We start from the raw sequence: 25,589 nt of genomic DNA, 5'->3' as shown, positions 1-25,589 counted from the left end.
TTTTGGGGACGGCACGGTAATGTAGTGGTTAGCACAGTGTTTTATAGAACAGGCAACACTGGTTTAATTCCCACTGCTGCCTGTAATGAATTTGTATGTTCTCCCTTTGACCACGTGGGTTTCCGCCCACAGTCTATAGATGTACTGGTTGGTAGGTTAATTGGTCATTGTAAATTGTCCCATGATTAGGTTAGGGTTAAATCAGGGGATTGCTGAGTGGTGTGGCTCGAAGGGCTGGGTGGGCCTATTGTGTTGTATCTCAATAAATGTTGTGCTGTATTAGTCCCTTCTGTCATATCCTTGAATTGATGCCCATTGGGTTAGTCAGAAATGTCATTGCAAACTAACAATATAATATGAAATCAGCCACACCTCTATTTCTAAATCTGAGGAAATGGCAAGGGATCTTATTAAAACATGTAAGATCCTTTGGGAATATGAGCAGGTAGATATTGAGATATGTCCCCTAGTGGCAGAATATTGAACACAGTTACACGATTAAGGATGGTCATTTAGAACCTCGGTGTGCAGGGATTTCTTGCAGTGGGTGTTGAGTCTCTGGAAGTCTTTACCCCAATGGGTTGTGTAGACCAGGTCTTTGGAAGTGTTTAAAGAGGGAGTGGATAAAGTTCAAGGAAATGGAGTGCTGTTTGGAACTGTCATAAAGCCATAACCATATTGAATAACACACATAAAAGTTGCTGGTGAACGCAGCAGGCCAGGCAGCATCTCTAGGAAGAGGTACAGTCGACGTTTCAGGCTGAGACCCTTCGTCAGGACTAACTTCCGGATCATATTGAATGGCAGGGCAAGCTTGATAGGCCAAATTGTCCAATTTTCTATTTCATCTTCCTTCATTAAACAATACTCCACCCTTCATTTTTACAAGTTAAAGAAAAAGTGACTAATGAATCTATCATTGAGGGGAGCAGCAAGAGGGTGTGGATGAATGTTGGGTTGGAGATTACGTATCCTCCCAAGTCTTTTACCTGTAGTAATTTGGTGAGGAAGACATCTTTGTGCACAGCAACATTCCCAGAGGTGCTGATTTTTGTAAACTGCACAAAAGGAGGTCCTTTTGTCCATTGAATTCATGTCATTTTAGAAATGCTATTTGGCCTAATCACACTTCTCATTTCTTACCTTTGTACATTCTGGCTCATAAAGTGCTTATCCAAGTATCTTTTAAATTTGAAAATTGATTCTGTCTTGATCATCCCTTCAAACAGTGACTTGTTCATTCTCACTTTGGGGTGGGGAAAATATCTTCAATTTCCATCTGATATTTTACCAAATATGTTAAATCTATGGATCTAAACTATTGATCTCTGCTGAGAGAAATGTGCCTTTTGTGTCCCTCATGGCCTTGATGTAGTTGAATACACCTCAACTTAAATCTTGGCTATCTCAGCATCAATGAAAACAGTCTCAGCTAAGCTAGTCTATTGTCATGACGAATGTTATGCATCACTGAATGTCCTTGTAAATCTCCTCTATACCTGTCGTAGTGCTGCAACATCTTTCCTGTAATGTGGTGACCAGGGCTGCATTAGGTCCTAATCTCAGGCTTGTGTTTTGTACAGTTTTTATTATGACCTCCCCTTATTTTCAGTGCCACTACTCTAAAGTGAGATGACTTGTAAAGTTGGAAAGAAGTATAGATTTTGTCCAAAATGTATTTCAGTCGTTGTGTAAGGTGATGGTTGAGTGTAATGGGAATGAGCTCAAGTATTGTTACCTCAGTTCAGCTGCAGTCTCTAATCTAAATTGCAGCAAGTCTCGGTGAGCCTTGGATTACTTAACCTTTGAAGAACTGATTATTCTTTTTCCCATTACACTGCTGTTTAGGGCAGCAATGAAGGTCCTCAATCTCTGGTGGCATTCACGGCTTTCTTCAAGGATTCTCATTGCGGTTTCGGTAACAGGTTTGTTTGCCCAGTCAGGGTTGTTAGCCCTGAGCTGAACCCCTGAACCTGGAGGACTGGTGGACCACTCTTGGTCTGGCCTCTATCCTTTGACCTTTGACATGGGTGACCCTTCCAAGATCAAAGCATAACGCACTGACTCCAGCCAGCATAGCTCTCCAGGTCATTGAGGAATGTAGGCCTCCAAACCTTGACAAGGTTGTGATCCTCTTGGAGATTTAAGAACTCATCCTCGTATTTAAATCCTTTGTGCCTTGCTCTTTCGTAATTCTGTCTTAAAACATCACTTTTGCTGCTGTCCAGTTTTGGTAGATGTAGTGCTGTTGGTGTTCTTCCTTCATTCCATCTTCAAAACTGCTTCATTTATGGAATTTCTAAGATTTGGAGTAACAAGTAATCTGCTGGAGAAATTCAGCGGCATATTTAAACTATGTAATTGTTGTCATCAACATTTGCAATTTGGTCCACATTCTGAATTCCATTGCTGAAGGTGAATATATTGAATTTGTACTGGTGGATTGTACAGAAATTGAAAAAGAGGTGAAGAATAACTGTTCAAAATGGGTCTTTTCAAACCATTCAAAGTGGGTGGTAGAAACTTGATGTTTAATGAAGGCCAATAGCCAAGCTGATCCAAAACATTTGTCACACTATGCAACAATGTGAAAAATCTCATAGCATTACTGAATCTGCTGGTGAATCAGAATCAGTTTTAATATCACTGGTATATGTCATGAAACTTGTTTGCAGCAGTACATTCCAATACATAAAATATACCTGCAAATTACAATGAGTATATGTGTATATATGTGTTCGTCTGTGTATGTGCATATATATTTATGCACAAGTGTAAATGTACATGTATGAGTATGTAGTGCAAAAAGAGAGCAAAAAAAGTGAGATATTGTTCATGGGTTGGCTCTTAGATGTGCGTCCTGGATTGTGCAAGGATCGCTTAATTCAAGATGCCATTGCTATCTTAATTGAAGCATAGGCAGAGGAATTAATTTTCACAAGTAGCCCATAGCCCTAAACTAGTTCAGTTACTAGATGCAATATATTTAGGCCTTCAGAAAGTTTTTAAGGTTATTTGAGTGAAGTACAGTATTACCTCACGGTGTAGTGAGGTAATTTGAGGACTAGTTAAAAGAAAAAAAAATAGAAATAAACCTGCTTATGGGTTGGGAGATTCCGATAAGTGGGATGCTACAGGGATCTATTTGCTTGTAATATATATCAATGCTTACATTTGCTTGCAATATATATCAATGATTTGGTTGAGAGGACCAAGTTTAACATAAACAATTTCGCAAATAATACAGAGCTTGGTTGCAAACTGGGCTGGAAGGCAGATGCAGAGAGGCTTCGGAAGATTTGGCTAGATTAAGTAAATGGACGAGACATGCAAGATGAAGTATAGTGGGGAAATGAAGGCATTCATTTTGAGAGAAAATACAGAAGCCAATTATTAAAATGAAAAGTGATGATCAGAGGGACCTGGGTATCCTTGTACATGAATCACTGAAAGTTAACATGCAGCTTTAGCAGGTAGGCAAATGGTACCTTTGTGAGAGAAGGGATATCATATATGGCCCTGTTGAGACTGTTTATGGAATAACCAGGACATCAAAGGGTATAGGGTGAAAGCAGGGGGAGTGGGAATGACTGGAAGAATTGGATCAGCCCATGATTGAATGGCAGAGCAGACTCGATAGGCCGAATAGCCTACTTCTGCTCCTATATCTTATGGTCTTAATATTATACACAGATCACCCTCCTACTTGAAATGTACTTAAAGAGTGTAGTGAAGGTTGACTGGATTGTTTCCTGGGATGCTCTGGGAAGGGGTGGGAGGAGTTAGAGGTTAGTCATATAAAGGGATATTATATACTTACGTACTAGTATGTGAACCTGGAGCAAGATTAGATTAGCTAGTGCCTCAAGTCTGATCCACCATTTAACAAGATCATGTATACTGTAACCAAAGCTTTGCATTCTGGTTCATCTGTGGTAATCTTGTACTTGGTTCTTAAGTATCTACCTCTGGTTAAGATATTTTACTTCCACTGTTCTTTGAAGAAGATAGTTCCATATACTGTATTTATGAACCTTTGATAGGAATATTGTTTTATCAGTATCCTCATTGTGTGACCCTTATTTTTAAACAGTGATACCTTGTTCTGGATTCTCTGACAAGATAACTATTCTCCCAATCAATGCTGACAAGATCCCTCAAGTCTTTGTTATTCAGTGAACCCCACTCTTCTGCACTTGTGGGTAATAGCTCTCTCAATCTAGTTGTTCCTCATAATGCAAGCTATCTACTTAAAACATTAGTTATTCTCTACCTCTGAACAGTATCCCATGCCCTGTTATATTTCCCTAACTAAGGACTCGATTGCTATACAGTACTCCATAAACGGTGTTACACCAGTGCCCTATTTAGCTAAAGCATTCCCTGTAATTGGGCGGACCCAATCTATGTCATGTTGAGTTTAGAACAACAAGATAGTGTTGCATTGAAATATAAACATTTTTTTCTGTGGCTTGTGGTAGATGTCATGATGTTTGCCCCAGCTGGGGTGTCTCTAATGAGGGGGTCACTGTGTCAAAATAAGGGCTCTGCCATTGAGGATGTATAAGAAGAGTCTTCAAGAGGAAATTGAATTCTGTGGAAATTGGATTACTGAATGAATTGAAGGTGAAGATTAGGAAATATTATGATATGAAAGGAATTCATGAATACAGGGTTAGTGCAGGAATTTAACCCTGATCTAAAAGATCAGCAGTAATATCAAAAGGCAGACCAGGCATGGTGGACTGGGTTAATGTCTTCTGCTATCTCCTGTGTTCAATCAGAGACCTTTGAAAGCAGTTCTGCTTCTTGACCTTAGCAGCGATGTAGAGGAAGAAATGCAGAAAAGATCGAATGTTAGATGGTTAAAGAAGTATTTAACCAAGAAAGATCAGTTATTGTATATGGTGGACAAAGGTAGAAAATATAAAACATATGATGTATGTAAGAAAAGAGATGGAGTGGAAGCTAAATAAACTTAATTACTATGACATAGGGTGGTGGGGTGGAGATGCGTCTCTACCAAAGGAGGTGTAAGGCACTCCTTCCTTCTGCTAGCCTGCAGGTCACCCTTGGGCGAGGTGTAGCATCTGATTTGCCCCTCGATCAGGATAACATGAAATACATCATTAGTCATCACCATTATGTGCAGAGTTGTATGACATAGATGATCGTGGTCTCTCTATGACCATGATTGCTCCTGGCAAATTTTTCTGTAGAAATGGTTTGCCATTGCTGCCTTCTAGGCAGTGTCTTTACAAGATGGGTGTCCCTAGCCATTATCAATATCCTTCAGAGATCGTCTGCCTGACATCAGTGGTGGCATAAACAGGACTTGTGATCTGCACCAGTTGCTCATGCAAACATCCAGCATTTTCTCCTATTATTACAATTCTTTTACCTCCTTGTGGTTTTATAAAACTGAATGACTAGCTGGGTCATTTCAGAATGGAATTAAGTTGAACCATGTTGTTGTGGTCTGTAGTCACGAAGGCTAGCCTGGATAGGAATGGTAGGTTCTCTGCCTCAGGTATTTTGATGTTTTTAATGATTATTATTTATGCTAGCTTCTTTATAGATTTATTCAAAGACCCAAAGCGCATTCATTATCTAAATTGTACACCTTGATATTTGTCTGCTTACAAGCAGCCACAAATCAAGAAACTGAAATAACCCAGTTTAAAAAGAAAAAGGCCATAAAAGACTAAAGACCACTGTGGAGGAGAGTGGGAGAGAGAATTATTATTTACACTACTCCTTGTGGTAGTTTCTGGATAAAACCGGTTGTTTCTTTCTGATGTTAGTCCAACTGCTTCATAGCCACTTTTGTTGGTACCATAAACATTGCTTTTCAGAACCTAAAGAGTTATCAATCAAAGGATCAAGCTCAACTTTCACCTGTTTTAATGTACTCTTGTAATTGAAACTCCTGCATTATTTTGCTGGATGTCATGTACATGGATGGCATTTACAAGTGCTTAAAAAGTGACATTGTGGATCACTTCACTGAGTTTAATCAATAAATTATGCTCACATAATTAGCTCTATGAACTGTGGGTAAACGGGTATTGATATTGGAATAATCTATTCCTAAACCTCAGTTGAGTTCTTTTGCACATAGTTTCTAATGCATTCAGGTTTCTAAGTCATGTTGAGTTGATCTATTTCCTGGAACACCTGGACAGTGAAGATACATACATCAGGATGCTCTTCATTGACTACAGCTTGGCATTCAATACTATATTCCCTAATCAATAAGATTCAAGTCCTAGGCCTCCATACTTCCACCTGCAGCTAGATCCTTGATTTCCTCACTTGCAGACCCCAGTCAGTTCAGAGTGGCAATATCTCCTCCACAATCTCCATCAGCACAGGTGCACCTCAAGGCTGTGTGTTTAGCCCCTGCTCTACTCACTTTACACTTATGACTGTGAGGCTGCCATGTTCAAGTTTCCTGATGACACCAATGTCATCAGTCGAATTGAAGGTAGTGATGAATCAACATGTAGGAGGGAGATTAAAAATCTGGCTGAGTGGTGCACCAACAACCTCTCACTCATTGTCAGCAAGACCGAGGACTTGAGGAAACTGGAGGTCATGAGCTGGTCCTCATTGATGGATCAGAGGTGGAGAGGCTAAGCAATTTTGAATTCCTCGGCATTATAATTTCAAAAGATCTGTCCTGGGTCCAGCATGCAAGTACCATTATGAAGAAAGCACAGCAGCACCTCAACTTTCTTAGAAGTTTATGTAGATTCAGCATCTAAAACTTTGACAAACTTTTGTGGTGGAGAGTATATTGACTGCTTGAATCACAGCTTGGTATGGAAGCACTGATGCCCTTGTACACACAAGCCTCTTAAAAAGTCGTGGATACACCTTTTTGTCAGTCCATGGCCTCTACTATCGAGATGAGGCCACACTCAGGTTGGAGGAGCAACACCTTGTATTCTGTCTGGGTAGTCACCAACCTGATGGCATGAACATTGATTTCTTGAACTCCTGGTAATGCCCCCCCCCCCCCGCACCATTCCCCATCCCTTTTCCCCCTCTCACCTTATCTCCTTACCTCCTTACCTGTCCATTGCCATTGCCATTGCCTCCCTTTGGTGCTCCTCCCCCTTTTCTTTCTTTGATGGCCTTCTGTCCTCTATCAGATTCCCCATTCTCCAGCCCTGTATCTTTCATCAGTCAATTTCACAGCTCTTTCCTTCAGCTCTGTCTTCCACACCACCCCCTCCCGGTTTCACCTATCACCTTGTGTTTCTCTCTCCTTTCCCCTCATCCACCGTCTAGCTCTGACTCCTCATTTTTTTTTTTCTCTCCAGTCCTGATGAAGGGTCTTGGCCCGAAACGTCGACTGGGCATGCAGGCAGTGGGAGTGGCAGTGGCAATCATCCCTCTTGTGCTGCTTCATCTCATCACTTGAGATTGTGTCACGCAACCTTGTCACTTTGATCTGGCCCACGCCTTCATTAACCAGGTCGAAGACTTGCCTTTATTGGATCTTGCTCCTCCTTGCACAAGTCATCGGGTTTGTGGGGGTGTGGCCAGGGTTAATCGGGGTGTGCTGGGGTTAGTGGGGGTGTGCACCCCCTTGGACCTTAGCATTAGGTTTGAGAGTAGGGCTGGTGGATGTATATGAGGAGCTAGCCTGCTGAATTCCTTCAGCATTTTTGTTTGTGTTGCTTGGATTTCCAGCATCTGCAGTTTGTGGATATGCCCAGTCCATCATGAGTAAAACTCTCTCCACCATTGAGCACATCTACATGGGCTGTTGTTGCAGGAAAGCAGCGACTATCAAGGAACCCCACCATCCAGGCCATGTACTTTTTTCACTGCGTCTATCAGGAAGAAGGTGCAGGGTCATCATGACCTGCACCACCAGTTCAGAAATAATTATCCTTCAACCATCAGGCTCTTGAACTAGAAGGGATAACTTCAGTCAACTTCACTTGCCCTATAACTGAACTGGACTTGCTTTTAAGGTCTCAGCATCTCATGTTCTCGATATTTATTCTTTATTTATTATTATTATTATTTCTTTTTGCATTTCCAGTTTATTTTGCACATTCGTTGTTGCAATGTGTTGCTCTGTAGGGTATGGTTTTTAATTGATTCTATGGTGTTTTTTGTATTTACTGTGATTACACACAGTGAATCTCAGGATTAAGTATAGTGGGCTATATGTACTTAGATAATACATTTACTTTGATCTTTGACCTCTCTCCAAGTTTCAGCTATCACCTGCTGGTTCCTGCTCCTTTCCTTGACCTCCACCTGATTTTGGCTTCTGCCTTCCTTTTCAGTCCTGATGAAGGGTCTCAGCCTGAAATATTGACTTTTTATTCCCCTCCATAGATGCTGCCTGACCTGACTTCCTCCAGCATTTTGTGCTTGAAGTAGAACCATTTAACATGGTAAAATATGGAGTTTTACTTTTCACAGGAATATTATTAATCAAAATATATAGGAAGTTATCTAAAATTTGATCAAAATCTCTGGTGTTAAGGAATATAGAGAGAATATTTTAGTGGTGCCTCAGGAGATATTGGAATGGACAAAAAGAAATGGCTGAAACTCAACATTTTTACTTTTGTCTTCAAGGCAAAAGTAATATTAAAAAGTAGAATATCAAAGGAATAGCAAGATTTGGGAACATAAAATAAATTATTCACAAAGTACTTTTGAAAAGGACTAAATGCTGATATTCCTTGGAGCTGATGGTTTTGTATCCAAAGGCTTTAAGATGTGATTACAGAATTTATGAAACCCAATTTCTGGAATGCTCCTAGAGTTTGGAAGGAAGTAAATGTAATAATAGTATTCGAGAAAGTGAGAGGAAAGGGAACAGAGGTAATTAGTCCAATATGTGTTGTCAGGATATTATTCTGACATTATTAAATCTGTAATAAGGGAGCAGTAAAACCTAGTATGATTTGGCAGGGTTAACTTGGCTTCATAAAAAGAAAATCATGTCTGACTGTTCAAATTGCATTTTGATAATGTAGCTAACAGGGTGGATGAGAGAAAACTGCGTATAGGCAAATGAACAAAAAGCAAAACACTGGGGGGTACTTGGCAATTCGGGCAGCAATTATAGAGAAAATTAGCATAGTTAATTTTGGGTCATTGATTCGATCAGTTTTGCTCTTGTTTTGAGAAAGAACATAAATAGAAGTTGGAGAATTAAAATATTAACATAGGTAAAAGAATGATTTAAGCACAAAGTATAGGGAACTAACTTATTTACAAGTTGGCCCTCCGAATAGTTTAAAGTTCAAAGTAAATTTATTATCAAAGTATATATGTCACCATATACAACCCTGCGATTCACTTTCTTGCAAGCACACTCAGCAAATCCAAGAACCACAATCTTCGGTTATCCATTGAAATCCGATGATGACGTCCGCTCCTTTAGTGGCGAGATCTTTGACTATATAGTCCTATCCTGGAACCACAAGCTCTATTGCGGAAGAACCACAATAGAATCAATGAAAAGCCACACCCAACAGGGTGGGCAAACAACCAATGTGCAAAAGATAACAACCTGTGCCAATACAAAAGAGGAAAAAAGAAAATAATAAAATATAAATAAAAGTGAATCTGTTGGTTGTGGGAACGTTTCAATGATAGGACAAGTGAAGTTGAGTGAAGTTATCCCCTTTGGTTCAAGAGCCTGATGATTGAGGGGGTAATGATTGTTCCTGAACCTGGTGGTGTGAGCCCTGAAGCTCCTGTACTACCTGACTGATGGCAGCGAGAAGAGAGCATGGCGTGGGGGGTGGGATTTCCTGTTGATGGATGCTGCTTTCCTGCGACAGCGCTCCTTGTAAATGTGCTCAATGGAGGCGAGGGTTTTACCAGTGTTGGACTGTGTCATATCCACTACTTTTTGTTGGATTTTCCGTTCTAAGACACTGGTAACAGTAGAATCTCTGGTAATATTGATTGGACTTTGTCATTAGACTCTGTAGCAATGATTTAATTGAAAAGGCCTCATGTAAATGTGTGCAAGTTTACAAACAATACATTAGTAAGTATTTAGGAGGAAGCAGTGTCTGTTAAGAGATAGACAGGTAAATGATGAAACGGGCATTGCAGATGTGTGATAATGAGAAATATGCAATTATTTTGATTGGAGGTGGAGATATTTTTTTCAATTGTGACAAGCTAGTCTATGGTTTGATTTGTGATCCTTGTATTGCATAGCAGAAAAATTGAGGGTTATGGAGAAAAGCATGTAGTTGGAACACGAGTCCACAGCCAGAGCAGCCATGATCTTATTAAATGGCAGGAGCAGGCTTGTCTATGCCTGATCCTTTTCAAATGTTCCTATGTACAGCAGTGTGTTTTTTTTGGCTTAGTCTTCAACTGTCATGCTGAGATTTGTAGTGTGGGGAAGAGTTGATTTTCTGTGTTTTCAAATGTATTGAAGACTTTATAAAAGCTGGATGTGTATTAACGTAGATGCCCTTTCAACTCAGCCATATGTTTATTTAATGTTATCCCTTGACTACTCAGATGCAAATTCCTCTCACTAATGTGTAATGATTGAAACTAAAAAGGGCCAAACACTTCATTGCTAGCAAAAATCTGCTTCTTGTTGATACAGTGAATATTTTTGTTTATAGGGGCAATGGGCTCAAAGATGATCAAATCTAAGGAAGAGCTCTTGACCCCTTTTCTCTCACCACCCTTTCCCAAAGTTGTAAAATTGACAAGTCTGCTAATATGCATATTCCTGAGGTGTTCACCTCAATACAACACTGGGAATCTGTGATGCCTGTTGAAAACTAGCAGTATTTGGGCTCCTGCTGTGTTCATGGTGCTGAATCAACCTGGCTGGGCATGGTCTTGTGATCTTATACTGGAGAAACTTGTTCAGCAAAACTAAATGCAATTCATCCAGATTGCAGTTCCAGGTTAATATGTGATAAAGCTTAAGCCTGACTCACCAGGGCTGAATGCTTTGTGCAGTTGAATCAAATAGCATTAGCTATTTTTTTTTCCCATGACTGTTTTGCAGTTATCACAGAGAACTGGATACCATTTTGGGGCATGTAGATTCCTCTCGTGTGCTGTGGGAATTCTGATTTGATGTTTGCTGTCATTTTATGTCATTAATTTTTTGGGTTGTCTCTGGTACAAACAACACTTGTTTGCAGAGAATAATGGGCTTTGAGCCTGCTCCATCTTATGGCACTATTTGATATTCATGACCTTGATCTTGTTATCCTCTGGCACTTGGGCTTTGCACCAGTTCAGTGAGTATCTACAGTGCCTATCTGTTCAGCTTAATTTAGATTGTGCTGGTAAATAATTGCACCTGACTGCATAGAGTTCTGGGCCATTCAGCATGGAAACGGGCATCTTGGACCATTGCTTCCGTGAGCAATAAGGCCCATCTCCACGAAGATTATGTCATTCTCATTATTCTGCATCCCCATCAACTCCCCCCACTCTACTCACTTTCCATTCATGGTTATCGAGCACTACAACATAGAAACAGGACCTTTGATCTTTCTCGTCTGTGCTAGCCTGTTCTTCTGCCTAGTCTTATCTACCCACATCTGGGCTATAGACCTTCGTACCTCTCATCATGTACCTATTCAGACTTAGACCATAAGACCATCAGGTATGGGAGCAGAGCTAGGCCATTTGGCCATCGAGTCTCCACTATTCAATCATGGGCTGATCCAATTCTTCCAGTTATCCCCACTCCCCTGCCTTTTCCCCATATCCTTTGATGCCCTGGCTAACAAGAACCTATCTATCTCTGCCTTAAATGCACCCAATGACTTGGCCTCCACAGCCGCTCGTGACAACACATTCCGTAGATTTACCACCCTCTGACTAAAGTAATTTCTGTGCATCTCTGTTCCAAATGGACATCCTTCAATCCTGAAGTCATGCCCTCTCATCCTAAACTCCCTACCATGGGAAATAACTTTGCCATATCTAATCTGTTTAGGCCTTTTTGCATTCAGAATGTTTCTGAGATTCTCTCTTCTTCCCCCCCCCCCCCATTCTCCTGAATTCTGGGGTATACAGCCCAAGAGCTGTCAGATGTTCCTCATACGGTAACCCTTTAAACCCTTTATTCCTGGAATCATTCTCATGAATCTTCTCTGTACCCTCTCCAATGCCAGTATATCTTTTCTAAAATAAGGAGCCCAAAACTGCACACAATACTCTGTGTGGTCTCACGAGTGCCTTATAGAGCCTTAACAGCACATCCCTGCTCTTATATTTTATACGTCTAGAAATGAATGCCAACATTGCATTTGCTGCCTTCACCACTGACTCAACCTAGAGGTTAACCTTCGGGGTATCCTGCGTAGGGACTCCCAAGTCCCTTTGCATTTTTGCGTTTTGAATTCTCTGCCTATCTAAGTAATAGTCTGCCCGTTTACTTCTTCCACTAAAGTGCATGACCATACACTTTCCAACATTATATTTCATTTGCCATTTCTTTGCCCATTCCCCTAAACTATACAAGTCTCTCTGCAGGCTGTTTCTTCAACACTACGCGCTCCTCCACCTATCTTTGTATCATTGGCAAATTTAGCCACAAATCCATTAATACCACAGTCCAAATCATTGACTTGCATCGTAAAAAGCAGTGGTCCCAACACCGACCCCTGTGGAACTCCACTGGTAACTGGCACCCAGCCAGAATAGGATCCCTTTATTCCCACTTTCTGTTTTCTGCCGGTCAGCCAATGCTCCACCCATGCTAGTATGTAATTCCTTGGGATCTTATCTTGCTAAGCAGCCTCATGTGCGGCACCTTATCAAAGGTCTTCTGAAAATCCAAGTACTCCACATCTACTACATCTCCTTTGTCTACCCTGCTTGTAATTTCCTCAAAAAAAAATAATTGCAGTAGGTTAGTCAGGCAGGATTTTCCTTTCAGGAAACCATGCTGGCTTTGGCCTGTCTTGTCATGTGCCTCCGGGTATTCTATAATCTCATCCCTAACAATCAATTCCAACAACTTCCCAACTACTGATGTCAGGCTAACAGGTATAGTTTCCTTTCTGCTGTCTCCCACCCTTCTTAAATAGCAGAGTAACATTTGCAATTTTCCAGTCATCTGGTACAATGCCAGAATCTACCGATTCTTGAAAGATCATTGTTAATGCCTATGCAATCTCTCCAGCTACTTCCTTCAGAACCCAAGGGTGCATTCCATCAGGTCTGGGAGATTTATCCACCCTCAGACCATTAAGCTTCCTGAGTACCTTCTCAGTCGTAATTTTCAGAATCAAAATTGGGTTTATTATCACCGGCATGTGATGTGAAATTTGTTAACTTGGCAGCAGCAGTTCAATGCAATACATAATATTGAAATGAAAAAAATAATAAATAAAATAAAAATAATAATAGTCAATTACAGTATACATTGAATAGATTAAATTGTGCAAAAAAACAGAAATACTGTACATTTAAAAAAGTGAGGTCCAAGGGTTCAACGTCCATTTAGGAATCGGATGGCAGAGGGGAAGAAGCTGTTCCTGAATCGCTGAGTGTGTGCCTTCAGGCTTCTGTACCTCCTACCTGATGGTAACAGTGAGAAAAGGACATGCCCTGGGTGCTGGAGGTTCTTAATAACGGACGCTGCCTTTCTGAGACATAGCTCCCTGAAGATGTCCTGGGTACTTTGTAGGTTAGTACCCAAGATGGAGCTGATTAGATTTATAACCTTCTGCAGCTTCTTTCAGTCCTGTGCAGTAGCCCCCCTCCATACCAGACAGTGATGCAGCCTATCAGAATGCTCTCCACGGTACATCTATAGAAGTTTGAGTGTATTTGTTGACATGCCAAAAATCTTCAAACTCCTAATGAAGTATAGCCACTGTCTTGCTTTATTTATAACTACACTGATATGTCTGGACCAGGTTAGATCCTCAGAGATCTTGACACCCAGGAACTTGAAACTGCTCACTCTCTCTACTTCTGATCCCTCTATGAGGATTGGTATGTGTTCCTTCATCTTGCCCTTCTTGAAGTCCACAATCAGCTCTTTTGTCTTACTGACGTTGAGTGCTAGGTTGTTGCTGTGACACCACTCCACTAGTTGGAATATCTCACTCCTGTATGCCCTCTTGTCACCACCTAAGATTCTACCAACAGTGGTTGTATCGTCAGCAACTTTATAAATGGTATTTGAGTTATCCCTAGCCACGCAGTCGTGTGTATATGTAAAGAGTGGAGCAGTGAGCTTAGCACACACCCCTGAGGTGCGCCAGTGTTGATCATCAGCGAGGAGGATATGCCATCAACAATCTGCACAGATTGAGGTCTTCTGGTTAGGAAGTTGAGGATCCAATTGCAGAGGGAGGTACAGAGGCCCAGGTTCTGTAACTTCTCAATTGGGATTGTGGGAATGATGGTATTAAATGCTGAGCTAAGGTCGATGATGTTGTTGGTGTTGGTGTTGTCCAGGTGGAGCTGTGTGGAGAGCCATTGAAATTGCGTCTACTGTTGACCTATTGTGGCGGTAGGCAAATTACAATGGATCCAGGTCCTTGCTGAGGCAGGAGTTCAGTCTAGTCATGACCAACCTCTCAAAGCATTTCATCACTGTCTATGTAAGTGCTACCGGGCGATAGTCATTAAGGCAGCCCACATTATTCTTCTTGGGCACTGGTATAATTGTTGCCTTTTTGAAGCAAGTGGGAACTTCCACCTGTAGCAGTGAGAGGTTGAAAATGTCCTTGAATACTCCCACTAGTTGGTTGGCACAGGTTTTCAAAGACTTACCAGGTGCCATTCATGCTCATTCACTGCTCAAACTTCACTTCCCTGACACTCTTGAATGTCCAGTATACTGCAGATGTCTTCCACTGTGGAGACTAATGCAAAATACGCATTCAGTTCCTCTGCCATCTCTGCGTCTCTTACAATATCTCCAACGTCATTTTCTATTGGTCCCATATCTACCCTCAACTCTTTTTACCCTTTATATACTTAAAGCTTTTAGTATCTTCTTTGATATTAGTCGCCAGCTTCCTTTCATAGTTCATCTTTTCCTTCCTAATGACCACCTTAGTTTCCTTCTGCAAGTTTTTAAAAGCTTCCCAATCCTCTGTCTTCCCACTAGCTTTGGCTTCCTTGTGTGCCCTCTTTTGCTTTTACTTTGGCTCTGACTTCACTTGTTAGCCACGGTAGTGTCCTCCTTCTATTCGATAATTTGTAATTGATCCTGTTTTCCACTTCTGCTGTTGGCTCGTTCCACACTTGCACCACCGTTTCAGTGGAAAAAGTTCACCTTCAAATTCCCCTTATATTTCCCCTTTCACCCTGAACCCATGACTTATAGTTCCAGTCTCACCCACCCTGGAGGGGAAAAAGCCTGCAAGCATTCGTCCTATTTATACTCCTCATTATTTAGATACCATTGTAAGATCTCCCCTCATTCTCCTGAGCAACAGGGAATGAAGTCCTAACCCATTCAATCTATCCCTGTAACTTGGTCCTCAAGTCCCAGTAACATTTGTGTAAAATTTCTCTGCATTCTTTCAAGCTTATTGATTTTTTTTTCCATAGGAAAGTGAGCAAAACTGCACACAATACTCCAAATTTGGCCTCACCGGTGTCTTGTACAACTTTAGTGTAATGTCCCAATTCCTGTACTCATTTCCTTGATTTATAAAGGCCAGTGTGCCAAAAGGCTAAAAATTGTCTTGAAGACCTTGTCTACCTGTGATGCCACTTTAGTTGTCAAGCACCTGGATTAGGGGCAATTTACAGATACATTTAACTTATTAACCAGCACGTCTTGGGTATGTAGGAGGAAACTGGAGCATTTGGGGAAATCCACACAGTCTGTGCTCATTCATCTTCAATATGGCAGCACTAATACCATCACAAGAGGGCCACTTTACGAACTATTAAGTCACAATTGGGCTTCTGACTGTTGTATATGTTGTCAGCTTGTTAGCTCCTTGTCCTCTTGAATTTTGGTTCAAGTCTCACTCCTTTAACCAATGCTGTACTGTCAGAAGCATTCTCTTTCAGGTGGGGTATTAACGTGAGGTACTTTTTTTTTTTTTTTTTGGAAGGTGTGCAGAGAAGTTATCCCCTGGTGCCTGGCAATATTTATTCCTTAATCATCACTAAACAGTATCTAATTACTACCAGAGCTTGCTGAATAGATTTCCTGCATTTTTGGTGACTGCACTTCAAAAGTATTTTATGCCTGTGAAATGTTTTGTGATATTCCAAAATGGACATGAAATGCATTCTTTCACTTCTATAAATGTTGTCATTGCTTGCTTTATAAAATACTCAGAATCAATTTAAATGAGGGATATGCTGGAAAGTAATTTTGTTTGCATAGATGGGCACATAATTTTTCCAGAAGCTGAAAGCTTTCACTTGCTATATGTGATGGTGACGTGTGCAGTTTTAAAGTGTGATCTTGAAATTTATGTAAGTTAATGCATCATTGAGACAATAATCTAACTGGATCCCATTATTTCTCACAGACCATGCAAGCTGCGCGTTGTCCCACTGATGAATTGTCGTTGACCAACTGTGCTGTTGTGAATGAAAAGGATTTCCAGTCTGGCCAGTATGTGTGGTATTTTTTAAATGTTTGTATGCACTTGTTTTTGCCTCTGTGCCTCAAGCAGCTTGCAAAAATGTGTGAAAGTCAAGCAATTATTAGACAACATCAAATACATCTTAATGTGTGGGTAGTTGCCAGTATAAAAAAAGATTTTCAACAATCTAACTGGGTAATTCCTATGAAAGGCTTAGTCTAAAGTACTACCTGGAGTAGGGGGTGGCGAACATATGGCACATGTGCCCAAGATGGTACGTGCAAAAAATTATTCACACACGGCATGCAGTGCTGCCCCTTGATTCTTTAAACCCCATCCATAATAATAAGATACATGATTATCTTAACTGCCAAATGAAGCAGCAAATAATTTTTTCCAATTCTTTTAAAAGGTTGACATTAATAATTTTTGAGCAATTTTCTAAAATGCTTCATCTATTTCAATCTGTTTCTTATTCTTTCATTAATAGTAAAACAATATGTGTAAATAAGCAACAGGACTTATCCTTTTTCTGTAAAGCCCATAATCATTATTATGAATTCATTAGTGATAATCTCTGCTCAACCTTACTGTTTTACGTGAGAGAACTATTTTAAGTAACTGACAACTTAGGCACACACTCAAACAGTTTCACCACGCCTGATGTGGAGTTTAAAGTATTAGTGTTGGAGTTATCCAGAGAGTTAGATTTTTACCTTCTCAGTCTTTGGCTCAAGTCAAGCTGAATGTGAATGAAAGCAAATCCCTTCTCAGCTACTTAATCGCATGTGCATCAAGTTTTAATTTTAGCCTGATCATAAAGAGCATGAGCATTTCTTTTAGCTACTGTGAAAATTGACAGGTAAGGTGGGGGGGGGGGCGGGTCCCACTGGGATCTAACAGGTTGAGGTGAATGTTGAGTCACAGCAGCGTTGGTATAGGGACCAAAATGAGCAAGGAGCCCTTTTGCTTAATTGTACATTTCATCTTAAAGATGCTTAGAAAAATGAAAGAGGAGCTTATTTTTAAAAATCTGTTTCTTTGCCACCTGCTGTTTCTCCGTTTATTCTTTGGGTGGATAGTTATTGAATGGTTTCAAGATGTTGCAAATTTGTTCCTCTGTAGTTGTCATAATGTCCAGAAAACAGCCTTTGGCCCATCAGTTCCATGGTAGCTCCGTTATGCTAATCCCATTTACCAACACTTGGTCCATAGAAATTTAAACACTTGTTTAGAAACTCATCAAATGTGTGAATCTTTCCTTCCACCATTTCCCCAGGCAGATTTTAACCACCCCCAGAAAAAAAAAGTCCACTGGATTCTGTTCTGTACCCTGAGACAACCCTTCTCACTATCATTTTTGTGTGAACTATGAATTTGTTACAATGCTTCCTATATTCACATCTGAACTATCAATGCACGTAAATTGTTCACGTCCCTGATTAGAATGACAAAAACCTCCCTCAACAATCGTTCATTTCCGAATATAACTGAGTCAGTTTAGTTCCAATCTCCAACCTGCCTTGGATTCAATTAGCTCTAACATTACAGATTGGTCTCCTGTGTAGGGCTTGTCAGACCCCTGAGTGAAGTCACTGTAGACTACAACTTCACAGCCTTCATCAATGAAAAAAAAGTCCAGTTGATTGGATGGGCTCTCCCCATAATGCAATGCTGAATAGCTTTAGTTCATTCCTGCTATTCCAAATGTAGATTAATCTTAACCCTCAGAATTTATCCAAAAACTTTCATGCCACTGATGTGCTGTAATTACCTGTCATGTCTGGGTTGGTGAGGGTCCTTAATGATGGATGCTGCCTACTTGAGGCAGCAGCTTTTGAAGATGTCCTCAGTTGTGGGGAGCTTATGCCATGATGGAGCTGGCTGAGCCTACAATCCTCTGAAGCCTTTTCTGATCCTGTGCATTGGCTCCTCCACATCAGACTCAGAAAGCTCTCCACTGTATATCTGTAGAAATGTGACAGTTTTTGGTTTACCAAATCTCCTCAAACTCCTAATGAGGTATAGCCACTGGTGTGCATTTTTTGTGATTGCATCAGTGTTCTAGGCCCAGGATTGAACTTCTGAGATGTTGACACCTGGAAATTTAAAACTGCTTACCCCTTCCACTGCTGATCCCATAATGAAGTCTGGTGTGTGTTTCCTTGATTTTTTTTTCCCCTTCTTGAAGTCCACTTTCAATTTCTTGGTCTCACTGATGCTGAGTGCAAGGTTGTTGTTGTGGCACCGCTCAACTGCCAATCTATCTCACCCCTGTACACTACCTCAGCACCATCTGAGACTCTGCCAATAACAGTTGTCATCGGCAAATTTGTAGATGGCATTCGAGCCGAGTCTAGCCACATATAGGACATAAATAATCTTCCAGAAATAGTAGGGGACAGAGGGTCCAGTGAGATGGAGGAACTGAGCGAAATACATGTTAGTAGGGAAGTGGTGTTAGGTAAATTGAAGGGATTGAAGGCAGATAAATCCCCAGGGCCAGGTGGTCTGCATCCCAGGGTGCTTAAGGAAGTAGCCCAAGAAATAGTGGATGCATTAGTGATAATTTTTCAAAACTCATTAGATTCTGGACTAGTTCCTGAGGATTGGAGGGTGGCTAATGTAACTCCACTTTTTAAAAAAGGAGGGAGAGGGAAACCGGGGAATTATAGACCGGTTAGCCTAACGTCGGTGGTGGGGAAACTGCTGGAGTCAGTTATCAAGGATGTGATAACAGCACATTTGGAAAGCGGTGAAATGATCGGACAAAGTCAGCATGGATTTGTGAAAGGAAAATCATGTCTGACGAATCTCATAGAATTTTTTGAGGATGTAACTAGTAGGGTGGATAGGGGAGAACCAGTAGATGTGGTACATTTGGATTTTCAGAAGGCTTTTGACAAGGTCCCACACAGGAGATTAGTGTGCAAACTTAAAGCACACGGTATTGTGGGTAAGGTATTGGTGTGGGTGGAGAGTTGGTTAGCGGACAGGAAGCAAAGAGTGGGAATAAACGGGACCTTTTCAGAATGGCAGGCAGTGACTAGTGGGGTACCGCAAGGCTCAGTGCTGGGACCTCAGTTGTTTACAATATATATTAATGACTTGGATGAGGGAATTAAATGCAGCATCTCCAAGTTTGCGGATGACACGAAGCTGGATGGCAGTGTTAGCTGTGAGGAGGATGCTAAGAGGATGCAGGGTGACTTGGATAGGTTGGGTGAGTGGGCAAATTCATGGCAGATGAAATTTAATGTGGATAAATGTGAAGTTATCCACTTTGGTGGCAAAAATAGGAAAACAGATTATTATCTGAATGGTGGCCGATTAGGAAAAGGGGAGGTGCAACGAGACCTGGGTGTCATTATACACCAGTCATTGAAAGTGGGCATGCAGGTACAGCAGGCGGTGAAAAAGGCGAATGGTATGCTGGCATTTATAGCGAGAGGATTCGAGTACAGGAGCAGGGAGGTACTACTGCAGTTGTACAAGCCTTGGTGAGACCACACCTGGAGTATTGTGTGCAGTTTTGGTCCCCTAATCTGAGGAAAGACATCCTTGCCATAGAGGGAGTACAAAGAAGGTTCACCAGATTGATTCCTGGGATGGCAGGACTTTCATATGAAGAAAGACTGGATGAACTGGGCTTGTACTCGTTGGAATTTAGTAGATTGAGGGGGGATCTGATTGAAACGTATAAGATCCTAAAGGGATTGGACAGGCTAGATGCAAGAAGATTGTTCCCGATGTTGGGGAAGTCCAGAACGAGGGGCCACAGTTTGAGGATAGAGGGGAAGCCTTTTAGGACCGAGATTAGGAAAAACTTCTTCACACAGAGAGTGGTGAATCTGTGGAATTCTCTGCCACAGGAAACAGTTGAGGCCGGTTCATTGGCTATATTTAAGAGGGAGTTAGATATGGCCCTTGTGGCTACGGGGGTCAGGGGGTATGGAGGGAAGGCTGGGGCAGGGTTCTGAGTTGGATGATCAGCCATGATCATAATAAATGGCGGTGCAGGCTCGAAGGGCCGAATGGCCTACTCCTGCACCTATTTTCTATGTATGTTTCTATGTACAGAGTCGTGGGTCTAGATAGAGTAGAACAGTGGACTAAGCACACATTCCTGAGGTGTGCCTGTGTTGATTGTTAGTGAGAAGGAGGTGTTGTCACCAATCTGAACTGACTAGTCTCCTGATGAGGAAGTCAAGAATCCATTTGCAGAAGGAGGTACTGAGGCCCAGGGTTTGAAGCATTTTGATTGGTACTGAGGGAATAATGGTGTTGAATGCTGAGCTGTAATCAATAAACAACAACTTCACAAAAGTATTGCTGTTGTCCAGGCGGTCCAAAGCCCAGAGGAGAGCCAGTGAGGTTCTGTCCACCTGTGGTGATGGTAGGCAAATTGGAGCGGGTCCAGCTCCTTATGCAGGAATTAATTCTAACCATAACTGATTTCTCAAAGCACTTCATTACAGTAGATGTGAGTGCTGCTGGACAATGGTCATTGATGCAGCTCACCCTGCTTTCGTGGGCACTGAAATGATGCTCTTTTGAAGCAGGTGGGAACCTCTGGCTGCAACAATGAGAGACTTAAGATGAATACACCTGCCAGTTGGTTGACACAGTTTTCAGTACCTTACCAGGTACGCTATTGATTGATGCTTTTTGATTGGGGCCTGATTGATGCTTTTTGTAGGTTCACCCTCCTGAAGGATGTTCTGATCTGTCTCCGCCACAGAGATCACAGGATTACCAGATACTCTGGCGATTTTCACAAGTGTTAATCTCTATTTCAAAGCATGCATAAAAGGTTTTGAGCTCATCAGGAAATGAAACATCACTATCAATTATGCTGTTAGGTTTTGCTTTATAGGAAGTAATGTCCTGCAAATCCTTTCACAGCTAAGTGCATCTAATTGTGTCTCTAACTCTATAGGGGATTGCTTGTTTGCTCTCATGATGTCCTTCCGTAGGCCATACCTGGATTAGTTGGCTTTGGGATTGCCAGCCTTAAACTTCACAGATCTAGCCCTCAGCAAACTGCAATTCTCATGATTCATCCACAGCTTTTGTTTTGGGTATGTTCCCGAAGGCACACACTTATCCACGCAGGTCTTGATGAAGTCAGTGATGGTTGTGGCATATTCAGATCTGAAGATTAATCCCTCAATACGGCCCATTCCACTGATTCAAAATTGTCCTGTAAGTGTTCTTTCACTTCCCTTGACCAGATTTTTGCCAATCTCAGTCTCTGCCCATATGCTGGGAGTACAGCCAGGTGATTGGATATACAACAGTGCAGGCATGGGATAGCATGTTAAGTATTCTTGATGGTACTGTAACAGTCATTAAGTGTGTTGTCTCCTCTGGTACCACAAGTGATATGGTGGTGGTAGTTTGTTAGATTATTTCAAGCTGGCAAGGTTGAAGTCTTCCACAGTGATAGGGAGTCACTTTGATGTGACTGCTGTTAATGGCGCCTGGCTCCTCCCGTGCCAGCCTGGCGTAGGTCTGGGGTGGAATGCACACAGCAGCCAGCATGATGACAGAAAATTCTCTCGACGGATAGAATGGCTGACACTCGACTGCAAGGTGATTCATTTCGGGGAGGAAGGCAGAGACAGAGCCACTATGTCTATGCACCATGATGAGTTTATCGTGAAGCAAACACTGCTGCCTTTACCTGACACCACTGTCTGGCCATGTGGTGAAAGGTGAAGCCCTCGGGCTGGAGCACTGTGTCTGGAATGCTGGGTGTGAGTCATGTCTCTGAAGCAGAGTACACAGCAGTCCCTCTGGTTTTGCAATCTTGCTCTGAAGTCTTTAGTTTTATTCTCCAGAGACTGTGTATTAGCCAGGAGGATGGTCGGGTGTGAGGCCTCAGGGTCCTCCATTTATGTTTTACCTGCAGCCTTGCTTTACTGATCTTTCTCAGACAATGGAGACTGTAGCTGCCTTCCGTCCCAGTGGTCTGCAGTCCCTTACTATGCAGATTTTAAATATCAATAAACGACATGAAATTATGTTGTTTGTTCCAGTATCTGTGGTTGCAGATTTGGGCTGCAATAGTTCTCAACAGAAATAATTTGATGATACCCATGAACTGCACACAAAGTCGCCACTCTCTGGCACCATCTTTCTCCAATGGAATATAATTAATCAGAAAGAGTTCATATGAATGGGTGGAGAACTGTTTTGGTCCCTTGATGGTAGAGAGGGTAAAGATAAAAGAGCAGGTTTTATTTATGGAGCCAGAATGCTGGGAGTCATTGGGCTTGTAATGAATATTGATGGCTAGCCTCTTCCCTGGGAGGAGATGTCCAGAAAGGGAAAGGAAGATCCATATTATAAATTGGTTTGAATCTCGATATTTAGTGCTGTGCTATTGATTCCAAAAAGATAAAATCAAGTTGTATTTTTATACTCAAGCTACTGTAACCTATTAGATTTACCTTTGGCTATGGACTTTACAGCTGTGCTCCTGCTGCTGTCTGAGTTTTAGACTGTTGAAAGACAGTAACTTCAGATCCTTAAGCACACAACCTTACTTTTGTTTGTAGGTTTGTTTGCTGCAAGGAAAGGCAGGAATAGGTTGAGGTGTAGGCAAACTTGGGTCAGGGATCAGTTTCTATGTCAGAAAACCATATGTAAAGGCAAAGTTCTTCACTGAAGAAGACTTCTACTCTTGAGTCTCATTTGTCATTTTGTTTTCCTGAAAAGACAATGCAATCAGGTACAGTTTGCTTCAGTTTTTGTTTTGGAGTGTCACATTTCACTGTCAAATTATTTACTGTAAACCTTCAGATGCAAGCTATTAATGTAACCAAAGGTAAAATATGGATAACTTTGTTTAGAGTTTTGACTTGCATATGCAACCCAGTGTCATGTAGCTATCCACTTTTTTAAAAAAAATGTGGTGCAATTTCTAACCTTCATTGTCCTCATCAAATGTTGAATCTAGATCAGAATTGGGTTCACTATCATTGACACGTTGTGAAATTGTTTTGCGGTAGTGTGAACTGTAAACATACAAGAGGAAGAAACTGCTCTTAAAATGTGTAGTCTTCAGGCTCCTGTTCCACCTCCCTGATGGTAGTATCGTGATGAGGACATGTCTCTGTTGGTGAGGGTTGAAAATTATGACATTACCTCTCGAAGATTGTCCCTTGATGACGGTGTTGTGCCTGTGATGGAACTGGCTGAGTCTTCAACCCTTGGTAGCTTCTTGCAATCCTGTGAATTTGAGGTTGGTGACGTAAACAGTCGAATGCTCTCCACGATATACCTTTTAGAAATTTGCAAGTCTTCGTTGACATGCCAAATGCACTCAAATTCCTAATGAAATAGAGCTGCTGGTGTACCACCTTCATAATCACATCAATGTGCTAGGCTCAGGATAGATTATCTGAGATGTTGATACCTAGGAACTTGAAGCTGCTTGCCCTTTCCACTGCTAACCCCGTGATGAGGACTAGTGTGTGTTCCCTCAATTTCCCCGTCAATGGTATTCACAGTCAGATCTTTGGTGTTGCTGGAGTTGAGTGTGAGGTTGCTGTAAACACCACTCAGCCGATCTATCTTACTCCTGTACCCTTTGTTGCCTGGGATTCTTCCAATGATAGTGGTGTCATCTATGAATTTATAGATGACATTTGAACTGTGCCTCACCGTAGTCGAGTGAGAGAGAATAGAGCAGCGGGCTAAGCACACATCCTTGAGGCTGCATGTGATTGGGGAGAAATCAATCTGTCTGATGCTGGTTATTTGGCATCTGACTATCAGGCTAGAGTAGGGAAAGGACCTGGCGTTGGCTTGCCAACTCCTCTACTCTGATAAGTCTATAATTTAAGGACAACAGCATTAAAATTATAGATCCATGGTTCAGCTTTTAATTTTTTTTAAAAAAGGAAATTAATTTTCAAATTCTTGGTGATAATTGCATTATAAAAAATGGGGTGAATTTTAAGTTAAATGGCCTTGTCACATTGTTGAAGTTCATTGCACCCAGTGGATGCAGTTGCATGTTGTAGTCAGGCTATTAGTTTCACTTCAGTAAACTTTCAAGACTTTCCATCTCACAATGCAACTCTTCTGCACCACTTTCATGATTTGTGCACTCTTCATGAAACAAGCCTGCTATTCCTTAACTAAGAGGTGCTCAGACAGAAATATGCAAAATAATTAAGAATTTTGAAGCAAAGTATTATTTCCCTCACTGACCAGTAACTTGATATTTGAATTTGAAATAACCGCTAAAACAATAAAGGTGAATTGGGACACATTTTGGCTTTTAACCCTGGTATGCTTTACTATCAGCTATGGATACAAAATTGGGATTGGCAAGCAAAAGATGGACGAATATTTGCAAGCTTAGAAGGATGCAAGGTGAACAGGACTTTACAGATTTCTAAGAGCTGGCACTGGTTAAAGTTCCATTAAGTTCTAATTACACAAACATCTCACCTTTCGTTGTTGGCTGGTAGGATGAGGATCTGACTGATACTGCTTTCTCCCATGCACTAGTCTCTGATCGTGCTCCCTATGGAAAGGAAGCCTTGAGGATTGCTTAAGTGCTATTTGTGGAAATTTAATCATCACATTAGTTTGCCATCTGAATATCCTTGTGAAATGATACATTTGCATTCACATGGACATAAAAGTTAAATGTTAGTTACTACGTTTTAATTGCTCTTGGAGGTTCTGGTGGTGAAGAGTAGCGAATTTTGCACTTTAAAGGAATCTCAATTTGAATCAGGTTTATCATTACTGATGTATGTTGTGAAATTTAAAAATGCAAACACGAGGAAATCTGCAGATGCTGGAATTTCAAGCAACACACATAAAAGTTGCTGGTGAACGCAGCAGGCCAGGCAGCATCTCTAGGAAGAGGTACAGTCGAGGTTTCAGACCGAGACCCTTCGTCAGGACTAACTGAAAGAAGAGCTAGTAAGAGATTTGGGAGGGGGAGATCCGAAATGATAGGAGAAGACAGGAGGAGGAGGGATGGAGCCAAGAGCTGGACAGTTGATTGGC

General features: G+C 41.4%; 1 protein-coding gene across 3 annotated transcripts in view; it reads left to right on the top strand.

Moving 5' to 3' along the window:
- The window catches only part of LOC140191537 (vesicle-fusing ATPase), a 292,320-nt gene that overhangs the window by 3,881 nt on the left and 262,850 nt on the right, over positions 1–25,589 (top strand). For all 3 annotated transcript variants that reach the window (XM_072248989.1, XM_072248987.1, XM_072248990.1), the window contains exon 2: positions 16,497–16,582. In XM_072248989.1, the coding sequence (XP_072105090.1) occupies positions 16,497–16,582 (86 nt within the window). The remainder of the gene's footprint in view (positions 1–16,496; positions 16,583–25,589) is intronic.

This window comes from Mobula birostris, chromosome X (genome assembly GCF_030028105.1).
Source record: "Mobula birostris isolate sMobBir1 chromosome X, sMobBir1.hap1, whole genome shotgun sequence".
NCBI lineage: Eukaryota > Metazoa > Chordata > Chondrichthyes > Myliobatiformes > Myliobatidae > Mobula > Mobula birostris.
This window is presented reverse-complemented; position numbering and strand designations above follow the sequence as displayed.